This window comes from Vulpes vulpes, chromosome 3 (genome assembly GCF_048418805.1).
Source record: "Vulpes vulpes isolate BD-2025 chromosome 3, VulVul3, whole genome shotgun sequence".
In the NCBI taxonomy this organism is placed as follows: domain Eukaryota; kingdom Metazoa; phylum Chordata; class Mammalia; order Carnivora; family Canidae; genus Vulpes; species Vulpes vulpes.
The window spans coordinates 56,628,267-56,654,823 of record NC_132782.1 but is presented as its reverse complement, the minus strand read 5'-3'; the positions used below and the strand labels follow the sequence as shown (position 1 = coordinate 56,654,823).

Below are 26,557 nucleotides of genomic sequence, written 5' to 3'. Positions count from 1 at the left end.
AGGGAACCTGATGCAGGACTTGATTCCAGGACCCCTTGATCACGACCTGAGCCGAAGGCAGATGCTCAACCACTGAGCCACCCACGCATCCCTAGAAAACTTATTTATGTCTAAAAATTCAAACTACTGGGACACCTGGCTGGCTCAGTTGGTAGAGCATGGGATTCTTCATCTGGGGTCATGAGTTCAAGTTCTACATTGGATATAGAGATTCCTAAAAAAAAAAATAATAATAAATAAAAATAACCAAAACCCTCCAAAATCTTCTGGGGGAAAGAGGCAGCATTTGTCAGTTTATGTTATGAGAGTAGCCTAACTTTTTAAATAAAGCCAGACAATTCATAAGAAAAGGAAAATTATAGGACATACACGGTTGTAAATATAGGTACAGAAATACTGAACAAAATCATTAGGAAACCGAATTTTGTAAATACAGAAATGATAATACTTTATGACCAAGACATGAAAGTTTGGATTCACAGTAAAAATCAATATAACTTGGCCCATTTTTAAGGATAACCATAGGCATAAATAAACATATAGAAGGCCACGACCATATTTTCCAACAGAATGTTTTAAGGAGGCCTCATGAAATAAAGGGAGAGCTAGAGATACTGGTTTTACCATGGTCAGGACTTAAAGGGAATGATTTGTTTTGGTGTTTACGGGTTAAGAGACCAGTTACAACCTTCCTGGTAGCAAAGAGTAGGAATTAGAAGAGTTCAGAGTTCTGGCACTCTGAAACCTGAATCAACCCAAAGGCTAGAGAGTCCCTAAACCAGTAATAAAATACGCCAATTTATTTCTATCTCATGTATCTGCTTGGAAAAGCAAGGTTGATTTTTTTTTTTTAATTGCATGGTAGTAATCATAAAATAAAACAAACTTCAAGAGAATGCTTCTTAGACCAGGAAAGAAAAAAAAGAAAAATGTTTAAAAGAAAAGGATTAAATGCAAAGACTCAAGTTGCTTGGTTAAGTGGTAAAGCTGTTAAAATCTTGATGGGATTAACATTTTAAAAAATATTTTTTAGGGGAGTGGGAATATGAGCTTCCAGTTATATAATGATTAAGTCATGGATATGAAGTCAGTTGTATTGTAATAGTGTATGAGGAAAGATATGGTGAGCAAAGCATAATGTAGTATTGAATCACTGGTGTACACTTGAAAGTAATGTAACATTGTGTAATCTATACTTCAGTAAAAAAATTTTCAGCCTTGTTGACATATAATTAACAAAATTAAAAGATTTAAAGTGTATATAATGATCTGATGTGTATATACATTTTGAAGGAATTCCTGCCATCAAGTTCTCTCTCTCTCTTTTTTTTTTATTGTTTTATTTTTTTAAGATTTTATTTTTAAGTAATCCCTATGCCCAGTGTGGGGCTTGAACTCCCAACCCTGAGATCAAGAGTCTTAAGCTCCACCAACTGAGCCAGTCAGGAGCCCTGTCACCCATCACCTCACATATTTATCTTTTTTCTTTTGGTGTGAACATTTAAATTCTATTCCCACAGCAAATTTTACAGTGTTATCTACTGTAAGTTACCTTGTTATACATTAAATCCTCAGACCTTATTTATCTCAAAGCTAAAAGTTTGTACACTTTTACCAGCCTCTCTATTTCTCCTACCCTCAGCCTCTGGTTGGTAACTGTTTTTCTGCTCTGTTTCTAGGAGTTTGACTTTTTTTTTTTTTTTTTCATATTTAAGTGATACCCTGTAGTATTTGTCTTTCTCTGTCTGGCTTATGCCACTTAGCATAATGCCTTCCATTTTCATCTGTGTTCTCTCACAAATGTCAGAATTTCTTTCTTTCTCATGGCTGAAGAATAATATTCCATTATATACATACATATATACATACTTACTCAGTTGGCCTTTGAGCAGTCTTGAGCAATGCAAGGATTAGGGACACCAACCTCCCTCACAGTTAAAAATCTACATAAGGGTGCCTGGATAGCTCAGTTGATTAAGCATCCAACTCTTTTTATCTTTTTAGATTTATTTATTTATTTGTGGGGAAGAGGGGTGAAGTGAGAGAGAATACTCAAGCAGACTCCCTGCTGAGCATGAAGTCTAATGTGGGCCTCTATCCCAGGACCCAGAGATCATGACCTGAGCCGAAATCAAGAGTCAGACGCTTAACTGATTGAGTCACCCAGGTGCCCCAGCATCCAACTCTTGATTTTGGTTCAGGTCATGATCTCAGGATTGAGAGATTGAGCCCCCTGTTGGGCTTTGCATTGAGCTTGGAGCCTGCTTGAGATTCTCTCTCTCTCTCTCTCTCGCCCTCTCCTCTACCACTATTCACTTGCATACTCATTCTGTCTCTTAAAAAAATAAAAATCCATGTAAAATCTTGACTCCTTAAAAACTTAACTAATAGTCAACTACTGTTGACTGGAAGCCTTACTGATAACATTAACAATTGATTAATACATATTTTGTATGTTATATGTATTATATAATGTATTGGAAGCCTTACTGATAACATTAAAAATTGATTAATACATATTTTGTATGTTATATGTATTATATAATGTATTCCTATAATTAAGCAAGCTAGAGAAAAGAAAATGTTACTAAGAAAATCATAAGGGGCATGCTTGGCCAGCTTAGTTAAGTAGAACATGGGACTTGATCTCAAGGTTGTGAGTTCAAGCCCCACATTGGGTGTAGAGCTTACTTTAAAAAAAAAAAAAAATCATAAGGAAAAGAAAAGACATTTATAGTATTGTAAAAAAAAAAAAAAAAAAAAATCACACAGAGGTGGACCTGCACAGTTCAAACCTATGTCATGTCATGTAAGCTGTATATATATGTATATATCTTTATCCATTCATGTTGTTATTCATTCATCTGTTAATGGACATACAGGTTTCCATATCTTGGCTATTGTAAAGCTGCTCTGAAAATGGGAGTGCAGATAGCTCTTTGATAACCCATTTCATTATCTTTGCATATATACACAGCAATGGGGTAGTTAGCCATGGCTTGTCATATGTGGCCTTTATTATTATTATTATTTTTTTTTAATATTTTTTTTATTATTATTTATTTATGATAGCCATACAGAGAGAGAGAGAGAGAGGCAGAGACACAGGCAGAGGGAGAAGCAGGCTCCATGCACCGGGAGCCCGACGTGGGATTCGATCCCGGGTCTCCAGGATCGCGCCCTGGGCCAAAGGCAGGCGCCAAACCGCTGCGCCACCCAGGGATCCCTGGCCTTTATTATTTTGAGTATATTCCCTTTATACAGTTTGTTGCCCGGTTGGGCAGCCCGGTTGGTTCAGCTGTTTAGTGCCCCCTTCAGCCCAGGGCCTGATCCTGGAGACCCGGATCGAGTCTCACGTTGGGCCCCCTGCATGGAGCCTGCTTCTCCCTCTGCCTGTGTCTCTGCCTCTCTCTCTCTCTCTCTGTCTCTCGTGAATAAATAAATAAAATATAAAAAAAAGAATAGATGTTGAATTTTGTCAGGTGTTTTTTCTGCATCTGTTGAGGCGATCATATGGTTTTCATCTTTCATTTTTTTAATGTATAGATTGATTTGCAGATGTTGAACCATCCTCACATACCTGGAATAACTACCACTTGATCATCATGTGTAATCTTTTTTATGTACTATTGAATTCTGTTTGCTAATACTTTGTTGAGAATTTTTACATCTATGTTTATCAGGGATATTGGCCTGTGATTTTCTTGTAGTGTTGTCTGCTTTGAAATCAGGGTAATGCTAGTTTTGTGAAATTAATTTATAAGTGTTCCCTCCAATTTTGGGGAAGAGTTTTAGAAAGAATTGTATCAATTCTTCAAATATTTGGCAGAGATCACCCTTTATGCCATCTGATCCTAGAATTTTCTTTGTTGGGATAACTTTTGATTACTGATTAAATCTCCTTACTAGTAATTGTTCTGTTCAGATTTTCTATTTCTTCATGATTCAGTCTCCGTAGCATGTATGTTTCTAGGAATTTATCCATTTCTTCTAGGTTGTCCAGTGTGTTGGCATATAATTGTTGATAGTGGTTTTCTTTTTCTTTTTCCTAACTATTTATTTATTTATTTTTAAGATTCTATTTTTAGGTAATCTCTTCACCTACTGTGGGGCTCAAACCCACGACCCTGAGATCAAGAGTCACATGCTCTATCTACTGAGTCAGCTGGGTGACTGTCATAATTTATGATCCTTTGTATTTGTGGGATATTAGTTGTAATGTGTCCTCTTATCTGTTTATAATTTTATTTATTTGAGTCCTTTCTCTTTTTCCTTGGTAAGTCTAGCCAAAAGTTTGTCTATTTTGTTTACCTTTTCAGCAAAACAGCTCTTTAGTTTCTTTAATCTTTTTTCTTGTCTTTTTGTCTCCATTTGTTTTCACTCTCATCGTTGTTATTTCCTTCTTTCTACTAATTTTGGGCTTAGATTGTTCTTTTTCTAGTTCCTTGTGGTGTAAAGTTAGATTGAGAGCCTTCTTAGGGTAGACATTTATTGCTATAAATTTCCTTCTTAAAACCTCGGGCTGTATCCCTTAAGTTTTAGTATGTCATATTTCCATTTTCACTTGTTTTGTTTTGTTTTGTTTTTAAGATTTTATTTATTTATTCACGAGAGACACAGAGAGAGGGAGGCAGAGAGACAGGCAGAGGGAGAAACAGGCTCCATGCAGGGAGCCCGATGTGGGACTCGATTCTGTGACTCCAGGATCACACCCTGGACCGAAGGCAGGCGCTAAACCACTAAACCACTCAGGGATCCCCATTTTCACTTGTCTTAAGATAGTTTTTGATTTTGTCTTTGACTCATTGGTTGTATAGTAGCATGTTGTTTAATCTCCTATATTTGTGAATTCCCATTTGTTTTCTTGTAATTTATTTTTTTTCTTAAAGATGTTATTTATTTATTCGTGAAAGGCGGTAGGGGGGAGAGGTAGAGACATAGGCAGAGGGAGAAGCAGGCTCCATGCAGGGAGCCTGATGTGGGACTCGATCCCAGGTCTCCAGGATCAGGCCCTGGGCTGAAGGCAGCGCTAAACCACTGAGCCACCCAGGCTGCCCATTTTTCTTGTAATTTATTTTTAATCTTGTTTTAAGTAGGAGTTGTTTTGTTAGGTTTCTAAAGGAAAAAAAAAGAATTCAAGTTTCTTCCTTTTTTCTCCTTTAGGTACATACCTCCTGATAAGAGAGAAGAAAATGACCAATCAACCCACAAGTGGATGGTATATGTCCGAGGGTCTCGTAGAGAACCCAGCATTAATCATTTTGTCAAGAAAGTTTGGTTCTTTCTTCATCCCAGCTATAAACCAAATGACCTTGTGGAAGTTAGGTAAGCACAGTCGAGTTATTTAATTTAAGAAATAAAGATTTATTGAACTAGAAGAGTGATTTAACTTGAGAATGTTCCCTTTAATTATTATATTATTATTTATTTAACTTTGACTTTTAGTCACAATAGACATTTAACTATTGTTCCCTCTTGCAGATTATTGTCTCCCTGGAAAAGCATTATTTCCTCCTGTTGGAATTTTTGGATTTTGCCCCCCTGGAAATAGCTAAACTTTTTTTATATAGAGATAAACATAAAAGTATTCTTGTTTTTATGAATATCAGAATGTAATAGAATTAAACATTGGATTCTGACATTACAAAAATATTTAATGTTGAAAGTTCCCTATAATCTCATACTCTCAGAATTAACCCCAGTGATATTCTTCCTACATATATTAGTCTAGTATAGTAGTTGTTGTTCCACAAAGATGGAATGATTATGTATATGCTATTCTGAAATTTGTTTCATTTAGGTATATTCTTTTTTTAAAAAAATTTTGATTTATTTTAAAGATTTATTTATTTTTATCTTAGAGAGAGAGTGGGAGTGTGTGTGTGGGCGTGGAGGGGGCTAGAGGGAGAGGAGAGAAAGAATCCTTAAGCAGACTCCCTGCTGAGCATGGAGCCCAATGCAGGGCGCTCTCCCAAGATCCTGAGACTGTAACCTGAGGCAAAATCAGGAGTCAGATGCTTAACCAACTTAGCCACCCAGGCACCCCAATTTTTTTTTTTTAATTTATTTGAGAGAGAGAGGGAGAGGGAGGGGGGAGGGGGATATCACATGTGTGTGTGAGTTCGGGAGGGGGGAAGGGCAGAGGGAGAGGATCTCAAGCGGACTCTCTGCTGAGCATGGAGCTCAATGCAGGGCTTGATCTCACGACTCATGAAATAATGACTTAAGCCATCCAGGCTCACCTTATGTGTATTCTTTATATCTTTAAATGATGTTAAATATCACATATACATTCATTGTATGAATGAATTGTACAAGTAGTTTTGGTTTATTATCAGTGAAATTTCCTATATCCTCACCCCTCTTCAGAACATTCCTTCTACTAACTCTTTTAAGATTTTATTTATCTATTAGAGAGAGAGCATGAGCAAGGGGGAGAAGGAGAAGCAGACTTCCCACTGAGCAGGGAGCCCAATGTGGGATTTGGTCCCTGAACCCTGGGAACATGACCTAGGTCAAAGGCAGATGACCTACTGAGCCACTTAGGCATCATCCACTCCTGAGTCTTAAATAAATAAAACATGACTATTTTCCGAGAACACTTTTCTGAGAACAGCTTTCAGGTGGCAGTTGTTTTTTTCCTCTCACACCATGTACCATTGGTCTAGGTGTGGGGTGTGTGTATTCGTTGCATGTATTTGTGGCATCTAGACCATCTTTTCCCTGTTTCTGCCTAAAAACTGTCCACTCCTTTGGAGCATCATGTCCTCCTTGTTGCAGACATCTGCTAATTTCCCAGTTACTCCCCTCTTTCAAAAACATTTTTAGCACCTATTGTCCTAATTTCCTCTTGATGTCATTCCTAAGGACTTTGACATTGATGTAGACAGCTCACCCAGAACTGATTTCTCAGTTCATTGATTTCCTCACTTTTATAATGAGGTTATTGTGGTAGTGATGTGCTGTAGAATCTAAGCTAAGGAGAGAAGGAAATTATATAAAGAGCAGTGAGAGGTAGTGAAAATTGATGTGGGTAAGAAGTAGAATTCCCAGTGAGTCAAAAAATAGTTGGATTAGGAATGGAGCTGGAAAGATAGGAATTGATAGATGGTCAGAAAATGAAATACTTGGAAATGGGACTTTTTTATCTTCATATGGATGATAGTTGTCCCAATATCCGTTTATCAGCTGATCCATCTTTTTCTTATATTTAATACTAAGTCCCATATAAGTATGGATCCAATGCTATACTCTATTAATATTTATTTATGTACCAATATTATACTGTTTAAATTGTTTTGCTTTATAGCATATTCTATTTGGTAGGGTATGTTCCCCTGATTATTATTATTTTAAAAATTTTTTCTTGGCTGTTCTTGAGAATACATGTTATTCCAGATTCAGCTTTCAATGCATTTAAGGCTTTCTTTTACTGTTTAAAAAATTTCCTTCATTTTCTTGACATATTTCACTGGATGGAACCTCAGTAAAGTGTTTGCTATTCTGTTTTATCCCAGAAGTAGAGGTTAATTGGTAAAGAAGTAATTTCATTTTTAGGCTCTCAGTGTTGAAAAAACCACGTCTGTGATTTGGTTTAAATCTATACCTGATTCATGAAACCTTTCACAGATACACTCCGTAGCTCATCTAGTCTCTCCTGGAATTCCACTGGTGACTTAGATTTGTTTTCTTTGCTAGTTTGTCATCTTCACTCACAGGCATGTCTGCACATATGCTTGTGTGTACACACACACACATACAGTGTAGCTATCTTACTAAAGGTCTGTTCTTTATCCTTTAAGACATAACTTAGAGATTACTTCTTCAGGTTACTTCAGAGGTTACTAAAAAAAAATAAATAAATCTTTTAAAAGATGCTGTATCTATAAAAATATAAATAATAAAATGAATATATGTTTTAGTGTCTGGATCAATGAACAATCTCCTTATTTGGTTAAAAAAATAAAGCACATTGTCTTAGGAAAATATTTTATTTATTTATTTTTAAAAATATTTCATTTATTTGAATGAAAGAGCGCACACAAGTTGGTGGGGAGGGGCAGAGGGGGAAGGAGAAGCATACTCCCCGCTGAGCAGGGAGCTTGACGTGGGGCTTGATCCCAGGACCTCACATCATGACCTGAGCTGAAGGTACTTAACTGACTGAGCCACCTGGGTACCCCAAATACTTTATTGATTGATTCTTTTTTTTTTTAAGTTTATTTATTTAAGTAATTTCTACACCCAAGGTGGGACTCAAACATATGACCCAAAGATCGAGTCACATGTTCCACTAACTGAGCCAGTTAGGCTCCCCAAAACATTTTATTTCATATAAATCATGTGAATAAATTAAAATATATTAATCATATTCTTATTGATGATAAACATCTAACTTAACCAAAAAATGGGATTAAAAACTCATTACAGGGATGCCTGGGTAGCTCAGTGGTTGAGTGTCTGCTGTCAGCTCAGGTCGTGATCCTGGGGTCTTGGACTTGAGTCCCACATCAGGGTCCCTGCAGAGAGCCTGCTTCTCCCTCTGCCTATGTCCCTGCTTCTCTGTGGTGTGTCTCATGAATAAATTTAAAAAAAAAATCTTTAAAGAAACAAAAAACTCATTACATAAAATCCTTAATACTTAGTGATTCAAACCAGTGCCTATTTTTTCAGTTATCACTCCGAGAATTGTGATTTATAAAACACTAACTTTCCTTAAGTTGCATGAGAGTACCATGAGCTAATAATTAACTAGGATGTGTTGTAACGGTCTGAGGAAAATCCAAGGAAAAAAGTCATGTTGTTGCTCCTTTTCAAATTTCTCTTTCATTGTATACATTTGGAGTATCTTCTGTTAATAGTAAATGACCTTTGTGAAATTTATGAATTTTCACATCATTAAAATAGCCTTTGATAGTTATTTTCTGTCTGGTTCGTGCCACTCTAACAGTATTGCATAAATTAGCTGTTACGACATATTTGAGCAGTTTTCACAACTTTATCACATCATGACCACTTATCTTTTCCAAGGGCTGATTCTCCCATACGTTATTAACTACAAGGGTATGATTTTTTTTTAAAGATTTTATCTATCTATCTATCTATCTATCTATCTATCTATCTATCTATCTATCAGAGACACAGAGAGAGGCAGAGACACAGGCAGAGGGAGAAGCAGGCTCCATGCAGGGAGCCTGACGTGAGATTTTATTCCGGGTCTCCAGGATCACACCCTGGGCTGAAGGCGGTGCTAAACTGCTGGGCCACTGGGGCTGCCCAAGGTTATGATTTTTAAATAGGATTTTAAAAGACTTCCTTGGTTGTATGCTTCTGGTGTTTAAAACTGGAGAAATAATTTGTTATGATTAACCATATTCTGCTTTTATAGCAAACATAAGGTATTTAAGTCTATTATTATACTTATTAATTTACATATATTTCTCCTTGACTAGTTTCAAAGCTTCTTGATGTTTGGGATCTTTTCTTATTTGTCTTTATATTTCCAAAATCTAGCAGTGCCTAGCATATAGTTAATGCTCATTTCACATTGAGTGAAATGTTCATTTCATGTTGAATTCATGGTGTGGGCCATCCCATTAGTAGAAGGTTGTGTTTGTTTGGAAGTTTTTAATTTTATTGAGCAAAGATGTAACTTTCTTTAACTTCTAAACAATCTTGTATATGCTTTGTGACACCATATAGAGTCATTATAATCTCTTTTCATGTAGCTATTATTCAGATTTTTTTTTTGAAAGCAACTGTTGTGTCTCTTCCAGGCTTTAAGCCAAATACATTTGTTTTAGTTGTCACTCATGTGACTTTGTTTTGTGTTCCTTTGCCACCTAGGTTATAATCTCTGATATGTTCCAGCTTGTCTGTATTCTTCTTAAATTATTCTTCTTAGAAGTGAACTTTAAATTTCAGGTATGGTGAAACCAAGATCAGAACATTAACATGTACCCTACATTTAATTATAACTCTTTAGTTCTTTACAAGGATCTGAAGATGTTTCTTGTGTTAGATATCTAAAGTAGTTTGTGAGTAGGGGAGACCTTTTGTAGGTGCTTTGAAACTTGGGGTTAATCTTATTTCTAGATCAAAGCAAATATGTGTTCCTCATATATTCTGAATTTTCTTATCACAGCACATTATCTGATGAAGAGCATGGGCAGGTTCTGTTCTTATAGAAGCATTTTGTTTTTTTTCACATTTGATTCCGTTGCCATGGCCGCCTTCCTAAAGGCTCTGATTGTAAACTTTGCTTTGAAGTACAAGATAGTCACTAAATGTATTCTAGGCCCAGAACTCAATACAGAGATTGCAAAAATGAAGAACACATGGTTTCTTCCTTTGAGAAATTTGGTAGAATATTCTGGTCCTTGCTCTCTTGGGCTAGGTCCCCAAGAGAATGTTCTCATGAGCTTATTCAAGATGTTTGTTTCATTCAGGTTGAATGTAGGAATTCTCTAGAGCTGTGCTGTCCAATAGAAATATACTGTGACCCTCATAAGTAATTTAAAACTTTGTAATGGTCACTTTAGAAATGTAGTCTTATGCTGCTTTATTACAAGTAGAGTAGACTTGCTCTACCCTACATTCTCACCACATCTAGCCATACTATTGAGCATCTGGGAGGAGAGTCGTCTGGATAGTCTGGAGATCTGACACCACAGGGATGTGGATTGGCTAGAAGTTAAAGCGTGGAGTGTCCTGGATCCTATTGCCTGAGTTTGATCTCAGCCCTACTACTTATTTGCTGTGTGACCTAGGGCAAGTCAGTTAGGGGAATGTTTTCTAGTTTTTTTGAAGGTCATGTGGAGGAAGAATTTGTGATTGCAGAAGGCTTATAGTGGAACTAACATGCAGGAGGAAGATGAAATGTTTTTATAACAGCTGTTCAGAAATATAGTAGAGAGCCTTATTAAGTAGTAAGTTTTTTGGGTCACTGAAGTGATTGAAAGACTGGTTGGCATTTGAATTAGGTGGGTAAGGAGTTGTACCCCTTGCTGTATTTCTAGTAGAGCCATTTTCTTTAGCCCAGTATTCTGTAGTTTTTTCCTTCTTGGTTATTGATACATTTCACCTTCTGTGAATTCACAGAGGAATTCTGTGAGGAATCCAGAAGTAAAAAAAGTCTGGGGAAGGAAGTCCTTTTTTGTGTGAAATACATGTATCTTTTTGAAGTTTAACGTTTCCGTAGGTGATGTCTTTTGGTAAGTTCTAACCTCCTTTTTTGCTTCCAAAAATATAGTTAGGGAGAAATTTCCTGTTAAAAGCATTGTTCCTTTTTCCTGTCCTTTATGTTATCTGTCTGTCTACTCTGGCAGTAGTCCTTCCTGTTCATTCACTAGAGTTTAGCCAATGTACATAAATTGAGGAACATAGCTAATTTGCTATATCCGTTGTAAGAGAAATCCGGCATACAAACAGTATGATTGACGTATGTTCCAAAATGAATTTAGGCTATCTACTTTACTGGAATTTAAATGACATGTTATCAGTAGAACTTTAATTTTTCTTCTAAAGTTCATCATGCCTCTAGGCCCCATTGCATCCTGTTTCAAACTACAGTCTCAAGTCGATCTTCTCATTTGATCCTAAGCCTGTCTTTTAATTTCTGTCTGACCTATGCCAATGTCATGGCTGCCTCTCTTACTAACTCAGTGGGTGGGTGTTCAGCTAGTTTCTCCCATCCAGGGCACTTTAGTTTTCTTTGCTTTCTTTTCTGTCTGGCTACTCTTGTACTCAGGGATTTTTCCTGTTGGAACCCTTCTGGTAGCCTCTGGCTCTTGATAATTTCAGATCTTTTAGACTCCTCTTAGGTTGTCTCCTTGGACTCTGCCCTTACTGAATTCATGTTGTCTTTTAGTTTTGCAAAAGCATATCCTGTTGAATGTTTCTTCCTCCCTACCATCTTGGCATCTTCTTTCATTTCAATAATTCCAAGCCAGTGATTCATAATGAACATTTTCATTTTAAAGCATTCTCTCTCCCCCATTAACTTAAACCATATTGTTTTTTAGTACATGAAGTTCTCAGTTAAATTTAAAAATGTTTTTTTTTAATGGAAAATTCCAGACATACTCAGAAGTAGAGTATCATGAGCTCTTCTATACCCAACATCAATTAACAATTTGCTAGTCTTTTATCAACTTTCCTTTTTCTTCACTTCACAAATTATATTTTGACTGAAAATTCTCTAGTTCAGTTAGCATTCCTGCACATTCCTCCTCTATCCACTAAAATTGTAGTCACTGCTTAGGGAAGAGCATATGGTGAACATATGATCTTTTAAGTCTTATTAGTGGATAATTTCAAATAAATTCTCAGTTTTAGTTTCAGCATTTGTGATTTATTCTGTTTTTGCCAGTGTGGAGGAATAAATATGAGTGTCTAGGGTAGGGAACATATACCTCATAGCTGGTGTCTATCAAGTAGCAGTTAAAGGATTCTGGCTTTTAATATGTGACATCCATCATATCACCTTAGTTCCCTGCCTGTGAAAATAATGACATTGGATTGTATATACTGTAAGTGTCTCAGCTCTAAGTATTTAGTAATTGAAAGTTTAATGTAGGTTTGAGTTCAACATTTCTTTTAGCATTTTAGCAAAATTGAGCATATTGATTAAACTTCAAATGAGGAAATGTAAATGTTAGAGGTGAATTTCTAATTTACCCAGTATGAGAAAACATTCCCTCTCTAGAATGAGAGCGTGACTATAGCTTAATGTGTTAATATGTGCTTTTCTCTAGAGAGCCTCCTTTTCACCTGACCAGAAGAGGCTGGGGTGAGTTTCCTGTCAGAGTTCAAGTTCATTTTAAGGACAGCCAGAACAAGCGGATAGATATCATACATAATCTGAAGGTATTGTAACAAAACATTGCTCCCCCAAAATGAAGCACCTCTTTTCATCTGGTTACTTCAAGGCGTGGGTTAGGCCTTCTGAGAGAAGTGGCCAAGATTAAGAGGATTAATCTTTTTGATTGTGTTATGCAGACTGCTACAGTACTCCTTTGGGGTTCTCTGAAGGTTGGGGAAAAGGTTGTGTTATATTAGAATGTATATTCTTTGAAAAGATGAACTGGTCAGATCAGAAGACTTGAATCTCTTATCAAAGCTCACTGTTAACTGTGTTACCTGAGACTGGGTGACTAAACTCTTTCAAAAAAAGAAATCTGTTTACTTTTCTGTAAAATGAGGCAAATAATAAGCCTCATCTATTTATCTCCTAAGGATATAGATATGTTTATCTTATAAGGATAAAGACAGAAGTGAACATGTTTTAGAAAATTGAAAGTACTATACAAAGTTGTAATTCTTTTGATTTATGTTTTAAGAAATTCATTGGTATATCCATATGATTTATTATGCAGACATTTTAAGTTTTATGAAGTGTTTTCTATACATGGGGAAAACTACCAGTTATAGTAAGTGAAAAGCACAGAGTACAGAACTGTTATGTATAGTATGAAGTCAACTGTGATTTTTAGATAGGTGGAAAAAACAGAAAAGAAATATACCAAAATGTTGGAGGAATTGAAGTAATGATATTGTAGGCAATTTCTTGTGCCCTATTGTCTGTTTTCTTCCTTCTAATTTTCTATAATAAACATGTTTAACTTTTATAATTGAAAGATTATTTTTAAAATGTTTTCCTACTTCCTCTCTATATCGTCTCATAAGATAAATTTCTAATATTAAACTTACCCCAAAGTGCTCTTACGTTGTGATTTACCACATTGTTTCCATTAATGGCTCACAAAATTGAACTAAATGAATCTTAGTACATCTGCAGAATTCCCATTTTGCCCCCTTTGTTCTACAAATACAAGTTTTTCAACCTTAAGGCTGAAATTTGCCCTCCATTGGTGATCGACATCACTGCTTAACTTTGCGTTTAAGTTATTTTTTAGAGATTACTCTAAGACTAGATTGATTTATGACCTCAGAGAAGAACTGGCACAAAATAAAGAATATATACACACATTGTTCAGAGTGGCAGGATATGATCCCACTTAATTAGAGGAAGGTCTAAAATACTTTGCTTTCTTTTTGTTTTCTTTTAAGCGCTGTACATACCATTTTCTATCACACTGGGCCCAGCCCTAATTTCTAAAATAAAAGGAATTGTTTCCATAGTTCTCATACTATTGTCCATATCACTTAAGAGTTCCTGGTAGAAGATTGAGACACAATGATTTGTTTATTTATTTAAGCAATCTCTGCACCCAACATGGAGTTCAAACTCATGATCCTGAGATCAAGAGCAGTAGAGCATGCTCTACTGACTGAGCCAGCCAGGTGCCCCAAGACACACTGTTTTAGAATGACAGTATTTAAACTTTTTTTTTTTTTTTTTTTTTTTTTTTTTATGATAGTCACATACAGAGAGAGAGAGAGGCAGAGACACAGGCAGAGGGAGAAGCAGGCTCCATGCACTGGGAGCCCGACGTGGGATTCGATCCCGGGTCTCCAGGATCGCGTCCTGGGCCAAAGGCAGGCACTAAAACCGCTGCGCCACCCAGGAATCCCGTATTTAAACATTCTTATCAGCTTTTTTGGGAAGCTTAATTTTACTGTTTGTTATATGTTGATTGGCCTTGAGGCTTAAACACCTGTGTTGTAATTATGTGATCTTGTTTGTACCGGAGTATTCTTTGGCCTGTTATTTTTGTGTTAACTTTCAGAGCCATCTTGGATTCTTGTCTCTTTGATCCAAATATTTGTTCAGTTGCTATTATTCTTCATCATTATTCTTACCCTTCCCACTCTTGCTTAGGTCATTATTCCACTGTCTCCTCATTAGCTTATTTCATTCTAATCTATCTGCTTTACCCTCCATCCATTCTGCACACCACCATCTAGTTAGTAAGGAGAACCATTATGCTATTCCTCTCAGAAAAGCTTTCATTGAATTCCCTTTACTCAAGTTCAGACTTCGCTGCCTACTGTTCAGGACTTTTCACATTTTGACTCCAGACATTTTCCCTGAATTATCTCCTGCTAATCCTGTACATGGATACTCCATTCCAGCCAGGTCAGTTATTCGTGTCCCAGAAATGCCACGGGCCTTCTTTTCTTGCGTCTTTCTTTTATGCTTTTGCCCTCCTAGAATGCCTGTTTGAATTCTTTCCATTCTTCAAGTTCAAGTTCCTGTGTACTTTTCCTGACTAAGCACATAGTGACCTCTCTCTAGTCTGAAATGCTGAAATACTTAACAATCTATATTTGATACTTACAATTCCATTAAATACTAAATACTCAAGTGTTAGAAGTATGTACAATTTAAAGTTCCCAGAATGTATGAAATTCCCACATCCTGCATCCTTGATCAGCCATCACCATGGAGCACAGTAATTTCCAAAACAACCCATTTATCCATTTAGAAAATAAACTTTTGAAAGGCTCTTTCATGAAGAAACTGTGCTTTTTTTTTTTTTTTTTTTTAAACCTTGATCTTATTTGTCCTAGTTTGATTTCTGGAATAACACAGGACAGGACTTTGTTTTATTTTATAAGAACCCTAAAAATGTTTAATGACCTTAGGAGAGCCTTTATGTCTCTCCTTAAGTCATCTCTAGGCGGAGCCTGTTCTTAGAAAATTCCTTGTGTGCTGTGCTTTCTATTTCTAGTTCCTCTTGCCATTTTGGTAATAGTTCTATCTTATCAATGTCTCCCTTAAAGTATGGTTCCAAGAATGAAACACGTAGGCCAGTGCACATTATAGAGAGACTATTATTTCCATGCTCTGGAGAATATGAAAATGGATGTAGCCTAAAATTGCCTTTTAACAGTCATACTGTTGGCTGAGGTTTAAGTATTAGAACTCTAGATCTCTTCCATGGAACTAGTATGAATTCACCCTGCATTGTCTTTCTAAAGTTGCGAAACTAGATCCCATGACTGAGTAGTCATGTCTGTGTTGGCTGCTAAGGAATTCAGCCAGACTTGAAATCTACTTTTTCCAAGTCCTAGAGTTTTCTATATACTATTAGTAAATCATCTTTCCTTTTTGCCCAGCTGTATAGTTTTTCCCCTATTAATCTTACTATGTAGTGTTTATATTAATAAGCTCCACAGATCTTTTTTTAATTTTTAATGTTAGAATGCTTTATTGCTTCAAAGCAAAAATACTGCCAAATAACAAATTGTTTATGCTAAACAAGACTTTTTTGATTTTCATTTTTATTGAAATATAGTTGACATATAGTGTTAGTTACAGGTATATAGTATAATTTAATTACACATTATGCAGTGCTCAGCTTGATATGTGTAGTCACCATAACAAAGTTACTGTAGTATTATTGACTATTTCCTATGAGATACTTTTCATCCCTGTGACTTGTACCTCTTAATCACCTTCACTTACTTTGCCCAAGACCCTACCCCTGTCCTCTCTGGCATCTACCAGTTTGTTTTGTGTGTGTATAAGTCTGTTCCTGGTTTTTGTTTGTTGGTTCATTTGTTTTGTTTTTCAGATTCTACATATGAGAATTTGTCTTTCTCTGACTGAATTCACTTAGCACAACAGCCTCTAGGTCCATCCATATTGTTCAGATGGCAAGATTTCATTCTTTTTTATGGCTGAGTAATATTTGTGTGTGTGTGTGTGTGTGTGTATGTATACAGATCTTTTTTAATAAAAATGATAGAATATAAATAAAATATAGGAATAAGAAGTTAGCCTCTTTCTAAGTATAGATTTTATTTATATTATTTTTATTCCTTTAGGTTATACTTTTTTCTTTCCTCTAAAATAAATCATCCATGATGCTAATACATTGGAAGTGATTATTAACATTGCCTATATCACCTAAATTTTTCTTCCTTCTTTTCAGAAATGTTTAGTAAAATGTCTTCTTAAGTATAGAATTGTGTTTTCACACTGTATATTTATTTTTATAGCCCATCTTTTTGTTTTAAAAATGATTTTATTTTATTATTTATTTATTTTTGAGAGGGAGAGAGAAAATCTTAAGCAAGCTACATATTCAGTATGGAGCCCACGTTGGGGCTTGATCTCACAACCCTGAGGTCATGACCTGAGCCAAAATCAAGAATCAGACCCTTAACTGACTGAGCCACCCAGAGGCTCCTAAAAAAAAAAAAAGGTGATTTTATTTTTTAAGTAATCTCTAAACCCAACATGGGGCTCACACGCACAACCCCGAGGTTGAGAGTCACATGCTCTTCCAACTGAGCCAGTCAGATGCCCCCATAGTTTGTCTTTTAAGATATTCTTTACATTATCTTTGTAAACATCTAAGTGGCTACGTAATACTTCACAGTTGATGGTTCAAGATTTACTTAAGCATTCCTCTCTTGATGGACATTTTCAATTTGTGGTTATAGATAGTGCTGTAGTAAACATCTTTTTGTGTAAAATTTATTCCAGTTTTAGATTGCCCTTAGAATGTTTTTAGTAATGTATAGTTTATATTAAAAGTACAATACCTATCTGTTTGATGTTTATTAATTTTACTCATTTCCTTTAATTAAGAGGGTTTTTATTGAAGTGATGAATTGATAGTTTATATTACGAAAAAGTAACTTCTGTGTTATGAAGACTTGTGGTAAAAGGGTACTTAGATGAGATTGTATCCTAAGATTTATAAGTATGCCAAGTGAAACTTTGCACTCTTCTTTTGTCTTTCAATAGCTGGATAGAACTTACACTGGCTTGCAGACTCTTGGAGCAGAGACGGTAGGTTTTTTCCTATAGTACTATTTGGGAATAAGTAGACTGAAAATTGATTTTCATTCTTTCTTAGGAGAAAAAGTGAGTGCTTAATTTTTTTTAAAGTTTGCCTTCCCCTTTTTAATTTGAAAAAATGATAAAATGCACTCCAAATTTAACAATTTTTAATTGTACAGTTAAGTATTGAATATATTCACTTTTTTGTGCAGCTATTGCCACCATCCATCTCCAAAACTCTTTTTCATCTCAGAAAATTGAAGCAGTATCCATTTACAATAACTTCCATTCTCCTCTCCCTCAGCCCCTGGCAGCTACCCTTCTACTTTCTGTCTCAATGACTTTTTGACTACTCCAGGTACCATATAAGTGGAATTATACAGTGTGGGTTTTTTTTGTTGTTGTTTATATTTTACTTAGCATAATGTTCTCAAGATTCATCTATGTTGTAGCATGCATCAGAACTTCCTTCCTAAAAAAGACTGAATAATACTCCATTGTATGTATGTACCACATTTTATTTATTTACCTGTCAGTGAATACTTGAGTTGCTTGCATCTTCTGGCTGTTGTGAATAATCTTGCCAAGAACATTGATGTACAGGTATTTGAGTCTGTGCTTTCAGTTCTTTTGGGTATATACCCAAGAAAGTGGAATTGCTGGATCATATAGTAGTAAATTAGTTAGTTATTTTTATGTAATCTCTGCAACACAGCACAGGGCTCAAACCTACAACCCCAAGACCAAGAGTCACATGCTCCACCAACTAAGCCAGTCTTGTGCCCCATGGTAGCTCTGTTTTTAATTTTTGAGGGGCTGCCACACTGTTTCTATAGCGGCTGCACCATTTTACACTCCTACAAACAGTGCACAAGAGTTCCAGTTTCTCCGTATCTTTGTCAACACTTAATTGTTTTCTACTAGTAGCCAAACTAATGAGCATGAGGTGGTATTTCATTGTGGTTTTGGTTTGCATTTCCCTAATGATAACTGGTGTTTAGTATCTTTTCATGTGTTTATTGGCTATTTGTGATTCATCTTTGGAGAAATGTCTAGTCAGATCCTTTGCCCATTTGTGAATCATGCGTTTGGTTTTTTGTTGTTGAGTTTTAGGAGTTCTCTTTATATTCCTGATATTCATATCTTATCAGATCATTCTGTGGGTTGCCTTTTCACTCTGCTCACTGTGTCCTTTGATGTACAGAAGTTTTTAATTTTGATGTCCCATTTATGTATTTTTTCTTTGGTTGCCTGTGCTTTTTGTGTCACATCCAAAAAATCATTGTCAAATTCATTGCCATGAAGCTTTGCCCTATATTTCCTTCTAAGAGTTTTATTGTGTTAGCTCTTCTGTTTGGGTCTTTGATCCATTTTGAGTTAATTTTTGTAAATGGTGTGGAGGTAAAGGTCCACCTTCATTCTAATGCATATGGATACCCAGTTTTCCCAGTACCAGTTGTTTAAAAGACTTTTTCCCAATGATCTTGGCACTCTTGTCAACAATAATTTGACCATCTGTAACGAGGGGGGCATTTTATTCTAGTGGTCTCTATATTTTCTCGATGCCAGTACCACACTGTTTTGATTACTATAGTTTTGTAAAAAGTTTTGAAGTCAGGAAATGAGACCTTCAGCTTGTTTTCCTTTCCCATATACCTCCTCCCAGCTTTTTTTTTTTTTTTTTTGTATTCATGATATCAGCAGTAGTTCTTATAGTTAGAATTAACTAGTTAAAGCTTATTCTGTTTAGGGAAATATGCTGTGTTGTATCAAAAGATATTTATTGAACATATACCACATATTAGATTCTGGTCCTGGTACTGGGGATACAGAGGTGAATAAGATAACTACTGCTTTTAAGGACTTATATTCTTGGTTGTGTTGAAAATGGGGAGAAGATATATAGTAAATAAAAGCAAATGAGATAGTTTCACTTAAAATAAGTGCTATAAAGAAAAGAGTAGCTAGAGGACAAAAGGGTTGTTGCTTTAGCTAGATTGATTAGAGAAGGTGTCTCTGAGAAGGTGAAATTTGATTGAGACCTAATGATGACAAAGAGGTAGTCATGGAAAGATTTGGGTAAGAGTGGGAAAGAATGTTCTAAGACATAGAAACAGCAAATGGAAAGGCCCCAATTATATGATTGGTTTCACTCAGTTATCTGTGAAACCAAACTAGATTACCTTCTGGGTTAAGTCCTTTAGTTCTTAGATTGAAATTGCTTTTGAAGTATGATTAGACATTATTTGTCACATCTCTTAGAGAACCATGTTCTTGGACAGGTTTGGGGGTTTCTGAGACATTGATGATGGATTCATGAGCCCGATTGTTGCCTGATTGTGTAGGTAGTGGATGTTGAGCTCCACCGACATTCTCTTGGAGAAGATTCCATTTATCCTCAGTCCTCCGAGTCAGACATCTCTGATGCCCCACCATCTTTGCCTTTGACCATTCCAGCCCCAGTGAAAGCTTCCTCACCGATAAAGCAGTCACATGAGCCAGTACCTGATACATGTGTGGAGAAAGGTAATATATTTTTCCTTGTATGGAAATGAATTTTTCCCTGTACAGAGGAGTCACTTTCTGGGGCATTCCTTTCTCTCATTTGCATAAATATCTTGAACTGCTGCCTATAGAGATTTAAGAATGTATGGAAAATAAATTTTCCATAAGTAGACATGCTGCATCTACTATATAGTCCAGATATGAAAATAGCCAAATTTTTTTTCTTCTCAGAAGTTTCTTTCATGAAGTTCTTCTGACATTTTATAGAACATTAAACTCACAAAAAGTCATTAAATGCTTATTTTTTTATGATTTTAATGGTTTCTTCTAATATGTTACAGGAAGACTTTTTGGTTTGGTTCTTAATTGTGTGAACAAGAAACTGAATGCTAAGTATCTAAGCTTATTTAAAATATAACAGGGCGCCTGGGTGACTCAGTTGGTTAAATGTCTGCCTTCGGCTCAGGTAATGATCCCAGAGTCCTGGGATCGAGCCCTGTATCAGGCTCCCTGTTCAGTGGGGAATCTGCTTCTCCCTGTTCCTCTGCTTCTCCACCACTCTCCCAGGCTTGTGCTCCTCTCTCCCTCTCTTGGTCATTCTCTCTCTCAAATAAATGATAAAGTCTTTAAAAATAAAATATAATGGACACCACAGAAATACAAAGGATTATGAGAATACTATGAAAAATTATATGCCAGCATATTGGACAACCTAGACAAAATGGATAAATTCCTAAAAAACATATACCCTCCCAAAACTGAATCAGGAAGAAGTGCCAAATTTGAACAGACCAGTTACCATCAATGAAATTGAATCAGTACAAAAAATTCCTGGGATCCCTGAAAAGCTCAGTTGGTTGAGCATCCGACTTGGTTTCAGCTCAGGTTGTGAGCTCATGGTCGTGACATCAAGCCCGGTATTGGGCTCTGCACTCAGCAGGGAGTCTGCTTGAGATTTTCTCTCCTCCTGTCCTTCCCCCTACTTGCATGCATGTACACACATACTCTCTTTCTTTCTCAAAACAAACAAACAAACAAACAAACAAACAAACAAACCAAACACAACACACCTCTCAACAGAAGTCCAGAACTAGATGGTTTCACAGGTGAATTCTACTAAACATTTAAAGAAGAGTTAATACCTATTCTTTTCAAATTATTCTTAAAAATAGAAGAGAAAGGAAAGCTTCCTAATTCATTCTGTGAGGCCAGCATTACTCTGATACTGAAACCAGATAGACACTACAAAAAAAGAGAACTATAGGCCAATATCTCTGATGAACATAGATGGAAAAATCCTCAACAAAATAGCTAACTGAATCCAATAGCAAATTTAAAAAATCATTGCCATGATCAGATGGGATTTATTCCTGGGATGCAAGCATGGTTCAGTATTCCCAAATCGATCAAGATGATATATCACATTAATAAGAGAAAAGATTGAAAGCTATTTCAATAGATGCAGCATTTCACAAAGTACACCATTCCTGGTAAAAACCTTTAACAAAGTAAGTTTAAAGGAACATACCTTGACCTAATAAAGGCTATATATGAAAACTCACAACTAACATCATACTCAGTTCTCTCAAGGTTAGGAACAAGACAGGGATGTCCATTTTCACTGCTTTTAATTAACGTAGTACTGGAAGCCAGAACTATAGCAATTAGACAAGAAAAAGAAATAGAAGGTATCCACATTGGTAAGGAAGAAGTAAAACTGTCACTATTTGCAGATGACATGATACTCTGTATAGAAAACTCTAAAGACTCCACCAAGAAACTACTAGAATTGATAAATGAATTCAGTAAGGTCACAGGATACAAAATCAATGTACAGAAATCTGTTGCATTTCTGTACAGTAATAAATAAACAGCAGAAAGAGAAATAATCATATTTATTATAATTGTACCAAAAAGAATAAAATACCTGGGAGTAAACTTAATCAAGGAAGTGAAAGATTTATACTCTGAAAACTATAAAACATTGATGAAAGAAATTGAAGGTGACACAAACAAATGGGAAGGTATTCCATACTCAGAGATTGGAAGAACAAATATTGTTAACCTGTCCAGACTACTCATAGCAATCTGTAGATTTAATGTAATCCCTGTCAAGATACCAACAGCATTTTTCATAGAATGAGAACAGACTGTTGTAAAATTTGTATGGAACCACAAAAGATCCTAAGGGGCACCCGAGTGGTGCAGTCGGTTGAGCCTCTGACTCTTGGTTTTGGCTCGGGTCATGGTCTCAGGGTCATGAGATTGAGCCCTGCACTGGGCTCCACACTCAACAGAGTCTGCTTGGGATTCTCTCTTCTTCTCCTTCTGTCCTTCCTTCTTGTGCTTTCTCTCTCTAAAATAAATAAGATCAATCTTGGTTTGTTTGTGTTTTTTTTTAATGATTTTATTTATTTTAGGGAGAGAGACTGTGTGTGAGCAGGGGGCGGGGGAAGAAAGAGAGCAAGAATCTCAAGTAGATTCCTCAGTGAGTGCAGAGTCCAGTGCAGGGCTTGATTCCATGACCTGAGCTGAAATCAAGAGTTTTTTTTTTTTTTTTTTTAATTTTATTTATTTATTCATGAAAGACCTGGAGAGAGAGGCAGAGACACAGGCAGAGGGAGAAGCAGGCTCCATGCAGGGAACCTGATGTGGGACTCAATCCAGGGTCTCCAGGATCAGGCCCTGGGCCAAAGGCAGGCGCCAAACCGCTGAGCCACCCAGGGATCCCTGAGATCAAGAGTTGAACGCTTAACTGGGTGAGCCATCCAGGCACCCAATAAATAAGAAATATCTTAAAGGGGAAAAAAAAACCACCCAACTAAATAGCCAAAGAAGTCTTGAAAAAGAAAAAACTGGAGATATCAAAATTCCAGATTTCAAGATAATACAAAGCTATAGTAATCAAAACAGTATGCTGTGGTATTGACACAGAAAAAGACATGTAGATCAGTGGAATAGATGAATAGAAAACGCAGAAAACCCATGCTTATATGGTCACTTAATCTTCAACAAAGGAGGTGAGAATATGCAATGGGAAAAAGTCTTTTCAACAAATAGTTTTGGGAAAATTGAACAGCAGCATGCAAAAGTATGAAACTGGGCCACTTTGTTATACCATACACAAAAATAAACTCAAGATGGGTTAAAGATCTAAACGTGAAACCTGAAACCATAAAAATTTTAGTAGAGATTCTAGGCAATAATTTCTGTGACATCAACAGTAGTTGAGCTACTAGAAGAGTAACACTTGATCTACTTGAAAACACTTGATCTACTAGAAAAGTAACACTTTTCTAGATACATCTCCCAAGGTAAGGGAAACAAAAATCAACTACTGGGACTACATCAAAATAAAAAGCTTCGGCACAGCAAAAGAAATCAACAAAACTAAAAGAGTCTGTTGGGTGGGGGAAGATATTTACAAATGACATATCTAAAATATATGAAGAACTTTTTTTTTTTTTAAGATTTTATTTATTTACTCATGAGAGACACACAGAGAGAGGCAGCAGAGACACAGGCAGGGAGCCCGATGTGGGACTCGATCCGGGGTCCCCAGATCATGCCCTGGGCCGAAGGCGGCGCTAAACTGCTGAGCCACCTGGGCTGCCCATATGAAGAACTTCTATAACTCAACACCAAAAAACAAATAATCCAATTAAAAATACAGGCAGAAGACATGAACAGACATTTCTCAAGACATACTGATGGTCAACACACATGAAAAGATGCACAACATAACCCATCATCAGGGAAATGCAAATCAAAACCTGCAAATGAGATGCCACCTCACACCTATCAGAATGACTAAAATAAAAAACATAGGAAAGAGCTGGTGTTGATGAGGGTGTGGAGAAAAGGAAACCCTTGTGCACGTGGGTGGAAATGCAAACTGGTGCAGCCACTGTGGAACACAGTGTATGGGTTCCTCAAAAAATTAAAAATAGAAGTACTATATGTATGATACAATAATTCCACTACTGGGTATTTACCCAAAGAATACAGAAACATGAATTCAAAAGGATACATGCACCCTTATGTTTATTGCAGCATTATTTACAATAGCCAGATTATGGAAGCAGCCCAAGTGTCTATTGATAGATGAATGGATAAAGAAGAGGTTATATGTATACACACATATACAATGGAGTATTACTAAGCCACAGGAAGAATGAATCTTGTTTGCAAATCTTATTTGCAGCAACATGGATGGATCTAGAGAGTATAATTCTAAGTGAAATAAGTCAGAAAAAGACATACCATATGATATTACTTATGTAGAGTTTATGAAACAAACTAACAAAAAAAAAAATAGATTACCCAGAAAACAGACTCTTAATTATAGAGAATAAATTGATCATCCCCAAAGTGGAGGTGGGCAAGGGAATGGGTGAAATAGATGAAGGGTATTAAGAATACACTTGTGATGAGCATTGAGTAATGTATAAAGTTGTTAAATCACTATATTATACACCAGAAACTAATATAACTCTATATGTTAACTGTCTTGGAGTTAAAAATACAATATAAGGGGCGCCTGGGTCGTTCAGTCCGTTAAGCATCAGGCTCTTTAACTCAGCTCATGTCTTGATCTCAGGGTCCTGGGATCAAGCCCTTCATTGGGCTCCACATTAAGCATGGAACCTACTTAAAAAAAATAAGATTAATCATTGGGGTGTCTGGGTGGCTCATTTGGTTAGGCATTCCTATCTTGAATTTGACTCAGGTCATGATCTCAAGGTCCTGGGATCAAACCCCTCATCAGGCTCCGTGTTCAGCGGAGAGTCTCTGAGATTCTCTCTCTCCCTCTCCTCCTGCCCCTTTCCCCCATAAATAAATATACTTTTTTTAAAATACACCTTAAAAAAATTAACAAGCTATTTCAACTATGACATTTTTTCATTTAATAAGTATATAATAAGTGTATTGTAATTAGGTCACTTCTGTGACTTATACATTTAAGATAGAAAATGTTCTTTTTTTTTTAAGATTTTATTTATTCATGAGAGACATAGAGAGGCAGAGACATAGGCAGAGGGAGAAGCAGGCTCCCTGCTAGGAGCCTGATGTGGGACTTGATCCCAGAGCCTGGGATCACAACCTGAGCCAAAGGCAGACGTTCAACCACTGAGCCACCCAGGTGCCCCATAAAACTGGTTCTAAATGGTATCAGTTTAATTTCTAAACCTACATTTTATTTTTATTTTTATTTCTATTTTTTTAAGAGAGTGGAGGGAGGGGTACAGGAGGAAAGAGAGAATCTCAAGCAGACTTCATGCTTAGTGTAGAGCCTGACACATGGCTCAGTCTCACAAGCCTGCATGACTTGAGCTGAAGTCAAGAGTCAGACACTTAACCAACTTCACCATCCAGGTGCCTTTCTAACCCTACATTTTAATGTGATGTTAATATTTTGGTCCTTTTATAAATCTCAACTTTTATTTCTCTTTAAATTTCAGTTGCATCTTCATGGGCATTTAATAAAATAGGACAGTATTAGATTAAGTGAATGCTTTTGAGTTTTCTTCTTTTCTAATTTAAACAGTTTTCAATTCAGAACATAATAAACGGGGGCAGCCCAGGTGGCTCAGCAGTTTAGCGCCACCTTCAGCCCAGGATGTGATCCTGGAGCCTCAGTATCGAGTCCCACGTCAGGCTCCCTGCATGGAGCCTGTTTCTGTCCCTCTGCCTGTGTCTCTGCCTCTCTCTCTCTCTCTGTATGTGTCTCTCATGAATAAATAAAATCTTTGAGAAAAAAAAACCAACATAATAAACATGTGCTTTTTATATTGTACGTACTTAATAGTTAATGTTTTCTATTTTTTTCTAACTTTTGAAAAAAATTTTAATAAGATGATTCTGAACATGATAATTTACATTTCACCCAAATATATGTAAAGGGTTTATAAGTATTGTCAGCTGTATGTATTTTACCGGGAAGTGTTTTAAATGGTTGTTGAAGTGGTAAGGGATTTTTATCATTTCATTCTTTTCCCACAGTGGTAAGGTTTTATTATTTCTAAGTGATTCATGACTTATCATTTGCCTGTTTCATTTCAAATAGGCTTCCCAGCCAACACTGAAGCTGAGAGACACACTACATTTTATTCTTTGCCATCTTCATTGGAACGAACACCCACCAAAATGACAGCATCCCAGAAAGTTACCTTTTGTTCTCATGGCAATTCAGCTTTTCAGCCAATTGCATCAAGCTGCAAAATTGTGCCTCAAAGTCAGGTTCCTAATCCTGAGTCACCTGGAAAATCCTTCCAACCCATCACCATGAGCTGCAAGATTGTTTCAGGTATAAGATGATGTGTGTCAAGTTGAAGTGTATAAAAATTGTAATAA

The 26,557-nt window shown here is 36.3% G+C and overlaps 1 protein-coding gene across 3 annotated transcripts in view; it reads left to right on the top strand.

Annotated features, from left to right (window-relative positions):
• Positions 1 to 26,557, top strand: part of YEATS2 (YEATS domain containing 2) — a 117,615-nt gene that overhangs the window by 43,164 nt on the left and 47,894 nt on the right. For 2 of the 3 annotated variants that reach the window (XM_072752570.1, XM_026007243.2), the window contains exons 7-11: positions 5,164 to 5,325; positions 12,756 to 12,867; positions 17,663 to 17,707; positions 20,044 to 20,224; positions 26,271 to 26,510. In XM_072752570.1, coding sequence (XP_072608671.1) covers positions 5,164 to 5,325; positions 12,756 to 12,867; positions 17,663 to 17,707; positions 20,044 to 20,224; positions 26,271 to 26,510 — 740 coding nt within the window. Of the gene's footprint in view, positions 1 to 5,163; positions 5,326 to 12,755; positions 12,868 to 17,662; positions 17,712 to 20,043; positions 20,225 to 26,270; positions 26,511 to 26,557 lie in introns of all 3 variants that reach the window. The other variant, XM_072752571.1, reaches the window with a different exon arrangement.